General features: G+C 47.5%; 1 protein-coding gene across 6 annotated transcripts in view; it reads right to left on the reverse strand.

Annotated features, from left to right (window-relative positions):
- The window catches only part of LOC138503907 (mucin-5B-like), a 444631-nt gene that overhangs the window by 270314 nt on the left and 158628 nt on the right, over positions 1-15689 (reverse strand). For all 6 annotated transcript variants that reach the window (XR_011279729.1, XM_069623995.1, XM_069623992.1 and 3 more), the window contains exons 24-26: positions 6273-6429; positions 5247-5372; positions 1330-1414 (exon numbers count right to left, since the gene is read on the reverse strand). Coding sequence is in view for 5 of the 6 variants with exons in the window: in XM_069623995.1 (XP_069480096.1) it covers positions 1330-1414; positions 5247-5372; positions 6273-6429 (368 nt within the window). In the remaining variant the exon portion in view is untranslated. The remainder of the gene's footprint in view (positions 1-1329; positions 1415-5246; positions 5373-6272; positions 6430-15689) is intronic.

A 15689-nucleotide genomic window follows, 5' to 3' on the forward strand; every position in this document is an offset into this window, starting at 1 on the left:
CGATATACTCAGTGGAATCCAAGATGGCGGCACCTTGATAACATCTCTATCCACTAACAATGCAGGTCTAGTCTTTTTCTTCCACTTTGTCCTTCTTCTCTTTCTACCAATTGTTCGTACTTATTCCCCGCGAACAAACTGGTAACTGCGTTGCTACTCTGTTCTATAGCATTGCTCCCTTGTTGATGTTCGCTCGTATCTCGTCCTCCCTCTTTCCCTCCTCCTTTTCCCTTCCTTCGCAAGTCACTGTCACTTTGGTTTCTTCCATTTCCTTTCATCCCGCTTCCGACTCCTCCGTTCGGAGCCTATCGCCTATTAGCTGTTCTCTGCACTGTTATCTGCTCTCTGTCTTTTCTGCCGCCCTTGGCATCCTATCCCTCCGTCTCCTATTCGCCGCCGCTTGCGGCCCCTGTTCTTTCCAGCCGTTTGCGGCTACTTCCAGTGCTTACCCTTTCTGCTGCCATCTGCATTTCTTTTCCTCCGGCTTCGGTTAGCCTCCGCTTGCAGCTTCTGTTGTTGCAGCCGCTCGCGGCTTCTTACTGTGCTTACCTTTCACCCGTCTCAGCTATGACTTACCTAACTCTTCTTCTTCACGGTTCTAGCTGTCCTTCTCTCTCTCCTTTCATTCTTCTGTCTCTCCTCTGTCCCTTTATTCTGCTGCCTATTCCTTACCTTCTTGCCACAGCCGTCCACGTATTCTACTGCATTCAAGAATCCTCAGCCATTTTTGCACCGATTGGATTGGGATATTCTTCATCCTTCTACCTGACACTATGGACATTGTGCATCTGATCCTCCTCTACACCTGCAGAGTCTGGGTTTTCTTCCCCAAGAGGGTTTCTCAGGGGGCGGCCCCCTGGGGAGCACAGAGCACAGATTATCTGGCCTCTGAACCTCCGGGGGGACGCCTCTTACCTCTTCACGTCTGATCTTAGAGTCCAAAGAGCCGTGAGTACCCCGTCTGAGTACCAAAGTTGTTAGAGGTTGTAAGAGGCAGATGTTACAGGACAGATTGTAGGTTTAATGTTAGAGCTGTGAGCAAGTGCAAAGACCGAAGAGCAGGAATGCTGCAGGTGATTAGGGAGTTGCAGATCCAGCACTGGTGGGGCAGGGATTGCCACTTGTCAGGAATCCTTTGCGCAGACCAATCTTTGATGCCGAGTACAGGAATGTAGTGTGTTGAACATGCCTTTGTGAAGCTGTGAGTGATCTGTTCGTGTATGTCAGTGACAGCCCCTACCAAATATCTGTTTGAACCCAAGCTCAGAAAGAGAGGCAGACACCAAATGCATGATGTCAAGTAGTGTATCTGTTACTGTTGACACGTACCATGTTGTACACTTCAAAACAGACACACAGCTGCCGCTTTCTTCATCAAAGTATGGTTTGTCCTCACTGCATTCTGGGTAACAACCTACAGCAAAAAGATACAACAAAAGGGACATTTGTCAGAATTCTGCATGTAGGCATTTATCAATTCTTTACTGTGGCAATAACTGCCAAGCCAGCAGTCCATTACCGCCTACCTGAAGTTATGCGAGGGCCTTAACAGTGGCCCCGGGGGAATTACCATAAGGCGGTAATGGCCCGCTGGCGAGGAGAAGGGGGCAGATTGGAAAAGGGAGAAGGGGCTACGTGTGGTCCCTTTTCCCTTTCCAAGGTTGCCCTGAAAGAAAAACAAAAGTGTACCCAGCACGCGAACGACGTGCTGGGTACTAATTTGGAATAAAGATTGGCTTGATAGCAGCTGAAATGAGAAACAGGGTATTTAGAGTCTATATACTATCAATAACTAGTATTTTGCCATACGTTTTATACTTCAGTCAAACAGAGTACATTCTATTAGCAACCGTGTGTGATTTGGGAAGCTTTCCCTATCAGCACACATCAGTGGTTAGCTTAAGAGGCTGGATGTATACTAATTGACCTTTTCACAATTCACCTCGGGAGAATTGACCTCGAGAGAATTGACCTAATTTAAAAGGTCAATTAGGACATATATGCGGGGGGAAACACCCTGCAACTCCCACCCAATTCAAAACCCCCTGCAATCTCCCACCCAATCTCCTTATATTATTTATAATCCAAAACCAACCCAATACATATATAAAATAACTAAAATAACATGAACGTCAATTGTGCAGAAGGTCAATTAGGACCACTATAATTAGGTCAATTAGGACAAAAGTCAATTGTGAAAGGTCAATTTGGGTAATACCTGAGGCTTACTAGCCTGTTACAAATGGGACAGTCCATGCATCATTGTGCTTATATCTTTCAGGGAAACACGTTCACAACATTGTCCTTGGTTAATTGCTATACGTCCCTCTGTTCATGGACATGATTGCCTTTTATCTGTGACTGACATAGATAGGAATAAACGCCTCTGACCAATAGCAGAGCACAACCAGAACCCTACCCACTCTCTACTTCTCTCTCCTCACGCTTCCTCTAACCTCTACTTCTTCTCATCCTCCTCCTTCTCTTAACATTTACCAGATCCCTTCTCCTGAGCTGAGCTAAAGTGGAAAAATTATGTGGATTATATTTCTGCAGAACTTTGTTTGATGATGAGGAAGACTCTACAATGGGATTTCTTTGAAAATGCTCATCCCTTTAGTGAAGCCGAGAGCGCTATATTCAAGGATGGGTGGTTATAGATAATCCTGTGATGGATTACCAGACCTCTGAACCCGTTTCATTCTAAAGGAGAGAGAATAGGAAGAATTAGCCTGGCCCACTCAAGCCCCAAAATCTGGAGTTTTTCTTTCCTTAAGACCAGGGCATGAAGCTCTAACAAGAAGACAACATCCAGTCACTGACAGGTCACACCTCCCTATTTCTAGGTGAGGTGTCCCAGACATAAGAGAACGTTTTAACTGAGTTTTTCCCAGTTGTACTGCACTCACATTTGCACATTATTTCCTTTAGATTGCTAACTGCTGAAAGCAAGATCTAGCCACTTCTGAGACCTGCAGTACCAGTGAAAACTTCAATTCCGGTCTGGAAACCAGATTCTCCAGTATCATAGACAGTAAGAAACAGAAGTTGTTCTGAGACACTGCCACAAGGTACCAGAACATCTGTGTTTCCATAATGTAATTTCAACCACTAGTTACTTATCCTGTTTCTTAAGGTTAACATAGATTCTTGGATTGGCAGTTTGTTCCCCGGTTCTGGTTCAGATGGAACAGGACCTGGGCGTCATTGACATAACAATGGACTTGAAAGCCATAGGACCAGATGATTGATGGTACTGACTAGACACTAAGAATGAATTGGATTTTTGATGGTGGGGAGATTTGATGAAGGCCACAAACAAAAAGAAATGACAGAGAAGAACATTGGTGTGATAGCTAGGCTCTTTTTCTAGGAAGAAAAGTGATTATCCCAGTGCAGTGTCTGTGTTTCTGCATCAGCTAGATGAGTTTTTAAGGATCGTACGATTCCTGGGTGTTGCTAGGTCTGGAAAAGACCAGGGGCTAAGCTAATGTCGAGACTGGCGGGACTCTGGGCTAGCTATAACCTTTTTGTTGTAGCCCCAGAGCTTCTATCCGGGGCTACAACCAAAAGACCCGAGGCTATAGCCCCCTCAACCCCCCCTAGCAACGCCTCTTGTATGATTCATGGTGTCAGATGCTGCTGACAGGTATAATAAAATGAGAGCAACAGCACCGCACCATCGCTCATCAAGCACAGGTTGCCCGGCACTGTTATCAGTTCTAATTTGGATATCTTAGCAGGATAGAAGGGGTTCAATTGGGAAAGCAAGAGGCTGGAAATCTCAGTAATGGTATTAAATAACTCATAGCTATCTGCTCCAAAAGTTCAGACATATGAGGGGGCTGGGAAATGTACATTGTTTGTCAATGTGAGGCAGGAGGTGGTAGATGGTATAATATCGTTCATGATTTTAGGTGGGCTGTGGGTCGAAGGTCATCTGAGTTCATGCCCTTGGCCGGGCACAGGATTCCCTCTGGTGGCATATGAAATATGGCCAAGTGTTCTTGCGATCAGGTTGCTGACCTTGGAAGCTGCAAATATAGGTTTTAATGCTAACTTGATACTTTACCAGAAATAGGCAAATGTGGGAAGATCACTTTATTGCTAATGTGCCTATTATCATTATTATTATTATTATTATTATTATTAGGTATCTATTGAGAGCGCACCTAGCTTCGAGAAGCAATGGAGCGGTTTACTATCATGTGAGAAGAACATGATGAAGGGTACAGAGAAACTAGGCAGCGTGGAGCTAATAAAAGGAAAGGGGGAAGGTTGGCAATTTGTCTGCAAGGCATCCACAAGCAACTGGGGGAGCAAACCGTGGGGATGAGATCACCCAGTCTCTGGTAGGGCGGGGAGTGGGGGGAGTGTGAACCTAGGTCTCAGGGGAGGGCGTTCCCTGAAGAGGTGGGTTTTGAACTCCATCCTGGACAGTAGTAGTGAGTGGGGTGATTCTGATGTTGATGAGGAAGAGGTTCCAGACTCTTGGGGCGTAGACACACAAGGCCTGTCTTCTTGTTCTTTCCTTCTTGCACTGGCAGAGTTCAGGTCTGCACATGTCCTTACTTCTTCGAAACTTGTAAATTTGCATTAATGTACATATGTGAAAATCAAAGGTGCAGCGTGTTGTCAAACATGTGTCTAATCACATGCCCATCCTTATCACATTCTAGTTTCTGTGAAACTGTCTCATTTGGTCTCTAACATGCAGACTGCTTTGTGTCCAGCCCCTTATATTTGAGGTTCTCTTGCTACAGTAGAATGTTCTCTGTAAAAAGCTCCACCGTTAGAATCTCGTCCCAGCTTTGTAAAGGCCAGTCCCTTACCAAACATACAATGGTATAATGTAGCGTTGTATTGCTTGGCTTTGAACATGGAGGTTCCTGTTTGAACTCATTTTACCTGCATCTCTACGAGTTTATACGTCCTCTGACGCTGTGTTCTAACATGGATTGCCTTGCAAATCATTGATGCACAATTTCCGAGCAAGGAGGTGACACTGAAGAAAGAAGGGTGGAAAGGAGCCCTGATGGGAGCCCAGAGGGCAGGATCTTAAGCTATTTCCGCTGAATTGTCAAGGGGTCCTGGGTAATCTTTGGCCACTACCAGCCAAGCACCAATATATGTGCAGACTAGAGATCGATAAACCAGATGGCATTGTGCTTCAAACGTACTGTGCCATGAAGAGCCAGACTTGGCATAAAGGAGCTACTAAGATAGCTTCAAAACGTCAATGTTACCTTCGAGTATATAATCAATGTCACTGCATTTGCCTGACGGGTTCTGACAGGTCGCCAGGCAGTCACCGCATGATTTGTATTGCCAAACGTATTGCCCCTCTGTGTTGTAGTAGTCACAGAATACGGCTGTGGGGAAATATTAAGAACATGTTACAATGATGAGAAAGCATTTACAGGGATGAAGGCAATACAAAGTGGATGAGGATGTGGTTTCATAGATGTGGACTAAGTTAGAGTTTGCAACTCATCTACACGTTTCCCTTTCAAACTACGAACATTTAATGAATTTGAAGTGGTTCTATGTTCATTGTTTGACCATTTTATTGCTTAAAAATGTTTGCCGAAAAAATCATGCCATTTCTTTATTATTTGGGGTTGGGGGGGGTCCCTATCCACCACCCCACCCTACCCCTTATATGTTCTCCCCCAACTCCATACTTTTCGATGTTTTTTCGGCAAAAAAAGTTTGGCAAAAAGTGCAGCGAAAAAGAAACAGGGTATGACTGAACGTCGTACCTTAGAAGTGGAGCATTTTGCTATATGGTCAAGAAAGAGTGCCAAACGCCTAGAGCCGCCAGACCTGAAAACTAGCCCCAGTGCTACCACACAGGGCTCTCATTAGCAATGTTAAACAGCAACACTAGGTTTAAGAAATACAGACACTCCTTACACTGCCACCCCTGATTGATCTAATCACAACCTGCCCGGTACATGGTTACCCTGAGTACTCTGCCGATAGTTAATGCTAGCTGTGCGGTACTTCCTGACCCTGACATTATAGTCAATGCAAACACCACCAGCCATGAATAAAATACCATTAATTTACCAAAGGTTGTGTTTACTGAGTTTGCTTTAACTTTGATGAATTGGCAGCATCTAGTCAGTGAGTTTTTGCCATCTTTTCTAATTTGGCCACATTAACACTGCAGTTTCACTATAGACGTTTTCCTTTCTGCAGTTGTGTAACAGTGAATGCTCAAGTCAAAGAAACTGCAATCATCCCTTTGCTAATTATTAGATACTTACGGCAGAAGTCTGGTGTCCTCCATTCAATGCAGAAACCAACATTTCGGCAAGCTGTGGCGTAGGCAGCCACTGCTGTGCAGAGGCACTCACAGTCTCCACCACTGTCGCAGGAGCAGGCATCAGATACACATGAATCATAATAGCGTATTGGGTTCACCTGCAAAATAATGCAGATAGTGAAGCAAAGAACTTGGCAGGGTCTTTCAGTGAAATAGACAACGGGCTTCTGGGCTTCATTCTAAGTCTGCCTATGCAGTAAAAAAGTGCCAGTGTTCATGGATACTGGCCCTTTACCGCACCGCCCGACTACGGGTTTACGAGTAGGTCAGCTGGGTTACCACCAGCAAAATTCTGTAGGTAAGTCAGGTGCCCTACCGGCAAAAAAAGCCCTCATTAATGACAGCAAATTCCCCCATGGAGTCCTCTAGGACTCAATGAATGGGATTTACACCGTCACTCTGGCACCCGTAATCCGGCAGACCGGGTGCCGGAGACAGTTAATACATTTGCCGGTATCCTGGGGCTCTACTGCAAGGATACCGGCAAAGGTAGAATGAGGCCCAATATCTGGCCTTTTCCATTCCACTCTGTTGCCTTTCCCTATGAACCCAATGGGTCTCTACCTTGCCTTCTTAAATTCGGCTACATTTCCTGACATCTCAGTCATTTACTGTTCCTAGCACCCAGTGTGGGTGAGCCAGACAATCTTTGGTACGCCAGGCCGAATCCAGTGATGATGGCTGGGTTCCAAGGGAACTTTGCCCCGCACGAGCTGCGCCCTTCAGACCCATCTATCCATAACCTCGCCTTGCCACTACCGAAAATACCTTTTTGCCTTACAACTGCAGCCATCTTTGAGGGGGCAATGCTTTTATTTGAGGAAAGAGTGCATGACTATATGTCGCCTTTTATCAAAGTGAAACCTTTTTGTCAGCCAAATAACTCTATTAGTACCCTGAGTGTGATGCCAGGCTACTAATAGTAGTATTGTTAACTGGGCTGGTAATGGCCCTAATCCCTCATTAAGTCAACACCATTCTCAGGCCTGTCAGCTCAGGAAAGTGGTGGCTTACTGGCCATTTCACTCCTATTTCCCCCGGAGACTATGAACACTAGAGGGCACCATCCACACTTTCGTTGAAACAATACTGCAAGGCCAATCTTTCTAAAGGGAACCCAACTGAAACCTTTAATCTCCCAGGTTTTGCTGAGGATTCAAGGCCTCATTAGATTTGTTTCACAAGTATAGTGCTTAGATTTTGGCGGAGTGGATTGAGGACTTCAAGCTCTGCATTTCCACATTTAGTGGTGTGTTGCAAAGCAATTCGGGACACGTTCTGCATTCATTTTTGGGAACTACCCTCAAAACAGCATTTTTGTGAGCTGTCCCAGGCATCTCTGGTGGCTCCCCTTTATGTGCCCCAAGCATGGAATTCAGCACCCGATCCTATGAGGTTAATTAGAACTTGACCCCTACTTTTTATTCTTATAGAAATCCACACCATATAGACAGAATGTATTAAATACATTCTGAGAAATGTTGTGTTCACCATGGAAAATCCTTTGGCATTGCAGACTACAACCTACTGTAGCCTGATATTAAATGCCTGCGAATCTCAACTCTGAGCCCTTCTTTCTTAAAGCTCCCGCTTAAAAATATGTCAGTCAAGAAGCAAAGATTTAGATCCTTCATCTGCTCAACTAGTCGAAGTTACTCTCTTTGCGGATTATGAATTGGAAAAATCAGCAAACAAGTCCATTTGATTCCAAACCTTGTTTTAAGTTTGTCAAGTTCCATACACTGGACAGCAATACTATGAGAGCTAGCATCAAGGTCCTAGCTCTTAGGGATAGTCAGAAGAGTTGACCAGGGTAAACCAATAACTGCCTAGACTTAAGTGTAGTTGAGAGGGAGGATTTAGAGCTTGGCCGCTTCTGTTAGATAAAGGAGCAATCCTTTGCCATCGGAGCATGTTTTCGCTCCTCTATTGCAAGAAGCCTAAAGTGGCAAGATTTCACAAGAATGCTTTGTAACTGCTGTAATAATATTTGATGAAAAATGTATCGTTTGGATGGCCTCCTAATACCTTAAATTGGACTCAGCGTAAAAAAGCTGTGTGCAAATTCGTCTGCAGGGCCTTTGTGCCGCATCGTGATAACTCTCTTTAGCCTTTTGCAAAGTCATTTTTAAATTAAAATAACTACCTGGCAATTATTAGCTTTTTTCATTCCACTAGTGATTTAAAATTATGATGGATTGTTTGTAATATCAGAAATTAACCAATCAAATTAACTGTTTCCATTGATATAAGTATTCATATCCTATAGTATACCCTAATTGGTTTCATAGCTAAGAGTCTTTGCCATTGGTAGCCATTGTCTTAAATTGTTCTGTTATGTCAATGGCCCTCATTACGACCCTGGCGGAAATCGAAATACGATGGCGGAACTGCAATACCGCCATCGAATAGCGCTCGGTGCGATTATGACCCGTCACCGCAAAGTACGATGCCATTAGCGACACCGCAGTGAACGCCAACGCTAACTGCACCAAGTACGCGCGCGCGCGCCATGCTAAACCGCAATTACCACCATGGCGCAACGGTACACGAATTCTGACCCCAGCGGACATGCACCTAACGCCATCAAGCACGGCGGAAAGTACCATTCCGCCATGGTGAGAAGTACGGCATCGCGAACCAACCGTAAACGGCCCTACTGAGTGCCTGTACACCGCTCCCTGGCCACATTGTACAACTCCCCGTAGGTGCAATGAAGCCACACAATGCAACCAGTGAAATGTACAAGTCATCCATGCCTGCCAATGAACAAATGAATCTCAAGAGGGGCCAAAGGGAGCTGCAGGGCACAGATGGCACGAATACAGAAGCCACACAAATGGACATGACCTCAGTCTCCCTCCAAGAAACGCACGCAAACACAGGCACCTGTGACCAGCCATATTCTGATAATCACATCATACCACCAATCCAACTGGCTGACCGGCATCTGTTACACAAAAGCCATTCCCCCGCCCCTGAGCATCACATCATCAAAACAGTCACATTGGCAGCCCTCATCCCTGACCTCACTGGGCTTCGTAGGCAAACGCGCCCAGCACAGTACCACGCAACTATACTCCGAAGCTGGAACCCAATGCAGATCTCCTCACAATACATCGCTCCCCAAATAGGAATATGACACATCACCTGCAAAGAAGAACGCTACACGGTTCATATCAGAATAGGAATTTAATGCACAACAAATTCACCAAGCCCATACAGCCATCAGGCCATGAACTCCAAAATACATTTCACCATTGTGGGCTGCATCCGCAATAAATGACCAGCTACTTCTTGTGTGACGCCCTGTACCCTCATGGCACACAGGGGCTACATTCTCGTACGAAAAGGCAACATGGAAGCGCCTCGACCCGCAGGGCCGTCCCAATAGGGAGGCACTAGTCCAGCTGAAAGGCCGAAATGTCGCTCCTAGCCACTAGTACTGCGTAAGGGCATGTGGCCCATTGCCGATCGTCCCATAAGATCGTAATGCTGCTCCACTGATGAACACGAAGCAGCAGGTGTCGGGAGTAAAATCCATCTGCAGGAGTGGCATACAGATGGCAGTGGCAAAAGGGGAGGAGATACCTGTCACCCAAACGAAATGAAAAAGAATAGTATGGCCATCAGAACTACATTTGAATTACTCACTTCAATGATCACACCAAATCCACAGCCATATGCATGCTAGCCCACTCCAAAGGATCATCACCAACCAAAAACCACTAGCGAATCATAACTATCTATATCGAGGTGAAAACACTATCACAAACGCCTGCTTCCATACTCACATGACATGTGAAACTTCCATTGAGTCTGTGCGTAATGCAGCCTGCAAAATCCACTGTGCCCCAGCCCGTAATTCCAGTGTTGTGAAGCAACATGTAATTGGGAACGTCCGGCCTTATCGCCCACTTCGCTATTGCGCATCCCATACTATTCATATCAATCATTGCATCCTCGCCATGGCCCCTGTCCCAAGGACATTGAACAATAGAACGTTATATTTGCAGTCAGACCTGTGGGCATCTCCTCGCCGCTAGCTGAAAACCGAAAGCGCCGTCCTTCGAATTCCTCATTTGCAACATCACGTCGAAAAGGCATCTGTGGCCGCTTGAAATCACAAATTAATCCATCTAGTGCGGCTGTGTGTGAAAATGGCAACTGCCTTCACTCACAAATGGGACGCCCCGCCCGTCGGTGAACCTCGGTGCAGTGTTGCATGAGGGTCCACCGTTACTCGAGTACTACGTTCCACTGACCCTTCACAAGTCTGTTCGCGACTGCAAAGATAGTATGTGAAACAATGGGACCAAAGCAGAATGAACATATCAACCAATGTTACACTGCCATCGGGTACAAATACATGATTGTAATGGCAAGATGCCATTCGTCGAATTGCAGCGTTGTGTGCGGGACGTGCTCGCCCAAAGGGGAGAGCAGCTTGCACAGGTGGAATGAATCACCACAGGTGGAGGCCATACAGCCTGGAAACACATAAATTGCACACCCAACCCCCTCCCACAACCACACCCACTCCGAAATGCTACTGGCAGGACTAGCCATGTTGGCCCTGGGGGACCTGATAGCACTGCAAGTACTCCAACTACAAGAAGAAGACGAACACCGACTACAACCGGCCGCACGGAGGAGACGCAGGAGGAGGAGGAGGAGGAGGAGGGCAAGGCAGGGCCAGCAAGGGCCGCCAGCACAGCCACTACCACCACGCAGGCAGCCCGCAATCCCACGCCTCCGAGCACATCCGTTCAACCTCACTGATGAGCAGATCCACACCCTCTACCGTTTGGACCGGGACACCATAACCGCCATTGTGGACATGACACAGGCTGACCTTGCCAGCATGATAGATAGCCCAACCGCCATCCCACCCCTACTGAAGGTGGTGTCTGTACTCCACTTCCTGGCCACAGGCACCTACCAGCACACAGTCGGACAGTTGCATGGCATTTCACAGCCACTGTTCTCACGGACACTATTGCAAGTGCTCGATGCCCTCCTGCAGCACGCAGACGACTACATCTCTCTACCACGCTCGGAGCAGGAAATTACGAACGCAAAAGTGGGATTCCATGCACTTGGCGGCATACCGGGTTGCATTGGTGCCATCGACTGCACCCATGTGGAATTGGTTGTCCCACATGCCATGGAGGCCCAGTACCGCAACCGAAAACAATTTCATTCCCTGAATGTACAAATGGTGTGTGACTCCAACAGGATCATTACACATTGTTGTGCCCGATTCCCAGGATCAACCCATGATTCTATGATCTTGAGGAACTCTACTATACCACGCTACATGGAGCGACACGCAGGGAACAGATCCTGGCTACTCGGTGAGTCTCATTTCAAGCATGATAATCTGGGGTATGTGATGCGGCAATGACCTGGCAGGAAGGGGGGGGGTGCGTACGTAGCAATGGCATTCCTCAAAATACCTTCATTGTCCACATACAGGTGATGCCGGGTATCCACTGAAGAGATGGCTCCTTACACCAGTCCGCAACCCACGGGACCAGCATGAGGAGGACTACAACCATGCCCACTCACGTACCCGTGTAGTCATAGAACAGGCATTCGGCCTACTGAAGACTCGTTTCCGCTGCCTCAGCAGGTCTGGCGGGGCACTCCTGTACCGACATGAGAAGGTTGCAAAGATGGTCATGGCATGTGTCATGCTACACAACATGTGCGTACGTAGAAATGTGCCCATGCCCCCTGACGCAGAACTGCAAGCACCTGAAGATGGTCATGATGAGGGTGGGGATGTGGCAGCACCTCAAGGAGTCTGCGAGGCACAGGAGGGCCGTGACATTCGTCAGCATATCATAGATGCATGCTTCTAGCACTCACGCCTGGTGGCTGATACATGGACACGGGACTTGTGGCACTGTGTGTGTCTGGAACATGCACAATATGGACTGTACGCCTATAATGGCCTCGTACACAAAGATCAATGTCCACACATCTCATTGGATGATCGTGCATTGTTTATGGCATATGTGATATCATGTTACACACCCTATCGACCCGCCACCCAAGTGAGCCCAACACACCCCCTCCACCCTCCTACCTCCCCCCGAACACCAGTGTCCAAAGATGCTCATTGTCAGTGGGCAGTCGCTATTGCAAGCCCCCTCTCCGGGTATCAGGGGCACCCCTGCCTGTGGAGCGCAGGTTCCTCCCAGATCTACGTTGGGGGCTGCCCTGGACGGAACTTGCAACGGATGATGTCTCTGCCTGCTCACGTCCATGCATGTCCCTAAGGGTTTGTGAGAGCTCAGTGAGCACACGGCGCACAGCGGCAAGTTCAGCACATACGTCTTTGGACGTCGCATGCAGTTCCCCCCTCAGGCTCTCGGTGCTTCTCTCCATTTGTGCCCTTAGTGTCTCTGTGCTTCTCTCCATTTCTGCCCTAAGTGTCTCAGTTGATGTTTCTATGGCTGCCTTAGTACCCCCACATTCATCAGCATGGTCCTTGAGGAGCGTGGCCAGTTGCTGCTGTTGCACGATCACCTGGTCGAGGGACTGTTGCCTCTGCTGTGCCATGGCCATTTGCGGTGGTGTCACAGAGGGGCTGGTCACCTCATGTTGCCTTGCCACAGGGCTTGTGGGGGATGGCCAGTCGTCGTCTTGTGGGTGCCCCTGCGTGGTATCCTCATGGTGTACGGGATGAAACAGACAGGGGGATTGAGACAGGTCATGGATGGATCTAACTTCGACATCCCCGTTTTCTGTGTCGGAGCATGCTGCCATTAATGCAGTGTCACCTATGGTGCTGCTGCCACCAGAAGCAGTGCCTACTGTGGCATCCATTGGGGGGACCTGTGGTGGTGCTGTTGTGGGCATGCTGGCTGCTGGGGTGCCTGTTGGAGTTCCCTCCTGTGTGCTGCCACTCGATTTGTGCTGCTGCCGTGTCTTGATGCGTGCAGCTGAGGTGGAGGGTCTTTGGCCGTTGGTCTTGGCCCTCTTTGCAGGTGTGCTGGTAGGGGTGTCCTGGAGCTCGTCATTTGAATCGGACCCTGTGGTGGAGTAAAGGAGGGCGAGCGTTATAAATGGGTCTGTGGAAATTGGAATGGCAATGTATCACATGCATTGGGGTGGTACCTGAGGGTGATTTGGGTTGGGGCCTTGGAGGTGGTTTCATTTGTGTGTGGAGTGAGGGTGCAGTTGTTTTGCAGCCTGCAGTTAGGGTGTGCCTGCTGCACGTGTAGAGGGTGTTTTTAGGATTTTTAATTATTTATGTATTTAATGTGACTTTTAAAGTGTGCTATCAGGCCTATGCATGTGGCCGTTCTCCTGGACATGTGTTACTGTTGCACTATGTGGACACGTGGTACTTCACATGATTGGACATTGTGGTTTTGGCATTGTTTTATTTGGGGCACCTACCTGATTCTTCGGTTGTCTGCACTCCTTTCTCCATCCCTCCGACTCCCTCTATACTCTCCATTCCAATGGTGGAGGCACAGATTTCTTCCCAGGGGGTCAACTTGATGGGTGATTCCGATCCCCCACCGGTAGCTGTGGCAATGTTGCGGTTGGCAGAAAGTATGCTACGGACGCGGATCCGCAGGTCGTCCCATCGCTTTCTGCATTGCTGTGGGTTGCGGGGTGCGGTCCCCACCGCACTTACACGCTGTGCCACCAGGGCCCATATGGCCTTCTTGTTCGCAAGTGCCGTCCTGGTCATTTGCGTGGAGAAGACGGCGGCAGCATTCTCCTGGAGGGTCTCTGTGAGCACGGTGAGTTCCTCACGGGAGAAGTGGACCTGCCGCTTGCGGTCGCACGCTTTCTTCGCTACTTTTCCCATTATTCTTGGTTTCACTAGGGTGGCTAACGGGTTGGGAATTGTCTCAGGGTAGTGTTTTTAATGGTTGTGTGGAAATAGTGTTTTTATAGGTGTACGGCGTGATGTTTCCCGTTCCGGGACCATGTTTTTACTTCCGTTTCCGTATATTTCCGGTCACCGTACTTTCCGGTTGCCGCTCATTACGGTGACCGCTAAGATGGGTGGCGGAATTGCACCTAGGGCGCCGTACGGCGGCGGTGTGGGCCGTTTTGGGGTCATTTCCGCCATCGCGGACTTTGCACTTCCGCCATGGCGTGGTGCTCGTGCCCGATGGGTCGGAATGAGCCGCACTTTGCTCCGTTGTGCAATGGCGGAAACGCTATTTACGCTATGGCGGTCCGGTCGGTCGATTTCCACCAGGGTCGTAATGAGGGCCAATGTTTTTTTCATGATGAGCATACAGGTTCCCGAATTTAAACGTAGTGCTGTTGGGGAGCTACCAATGCTTGTTTAGCCTCATCACAAGATTACTTGTTGATCATTTCTTCCTTCTTAAAGATTCAAGGGGTCACAGTGGGAAATCAGAGGACTGGCTGTATATCATGCCATTATGTACTTAAGGGATGTAGTGACAATTAGAATGAAACTCTGACATGTGGTTATACTGCATTCCGTAATGCAGGTACTGGGCAGAGACAGGGTTTTCATGTAACCAAGCTGGGTCAAGAAAATAGAGTTGAATGGTAAATGCTGATCAAGGGTGCCGCTGTCATGATGACAGCAATCTTTCCTATTTTAGTATTCACACTACAAACGGACTTGAATCTCCATACATTAAACAGACCACCCAGCTCATACTGATTTTGGGCTTGAAACAAAATAAGCGCAAAATGTACATTTTAAATGAGCCACTTGGAGGGATTAGAATATAGCATTGTACCCATCTGCCACTTATAACATTAGTTTGATTGACAAATCAGTGTCAATTTCTGACATTCAATACCAACAGCACCAGCTGGACAAAGCAGCCAAGATTATTTATATGAATGAATTCCCTTTATAATTGTTTCCAAGAGGGAGGCAGAATAGCAGTTTTAGAAACAGAATCCTGGAAGTTTAGGGGCAACCTATTATATTAATTAAACATAAAAGTCACAAAATCTTTCCTTTTCTTCGCCTCAAATTGTGAATATCAATGCTGCAATATCCTGTTAATTTGCATTATCATGTAACTTTGGGTCTCACCCTAAGTTACTAGGGGAATCCAGACGTGGACCCCTTGCTCACTACTCTTAGAGAGGTACAGCTCCTCCCTACTGATGAGGTCCAACCAGACCGAAACACGTGTCTGGGGATGCTGTTGGTACTCTTGTTCAGAGGAGAATTGCCTAGCATTTCGGTGCTGGACTGCCCCAGGGCAGGACAAAGACTGATATGTTTGGAATATTTCTTCTCTGTGAAAGATAGTGAGCTAAAGACTCTGGGTAAGTCTCTCGTAACCAGGACTGATGTCTGGCAGAGGGACTCCCAGGACCCCTCTTGTTA

The sequence above is a fragment of the Ambystoma mexicanum genome, chromosome 11 (genome assembly GCF_040938575.1).
Source record: "Ambystoma mexicanum isolate Mex_15411 chromosome 11, UKY_AmexF1_1, whole genome shotgun sequence".
Taxonomy (NCBI): Eukaryota; Metazoa; Chordata; class Amphibia; order Caudata; family Ambystomatidae; genus Ambystoma; species Ambystoma mexicanum.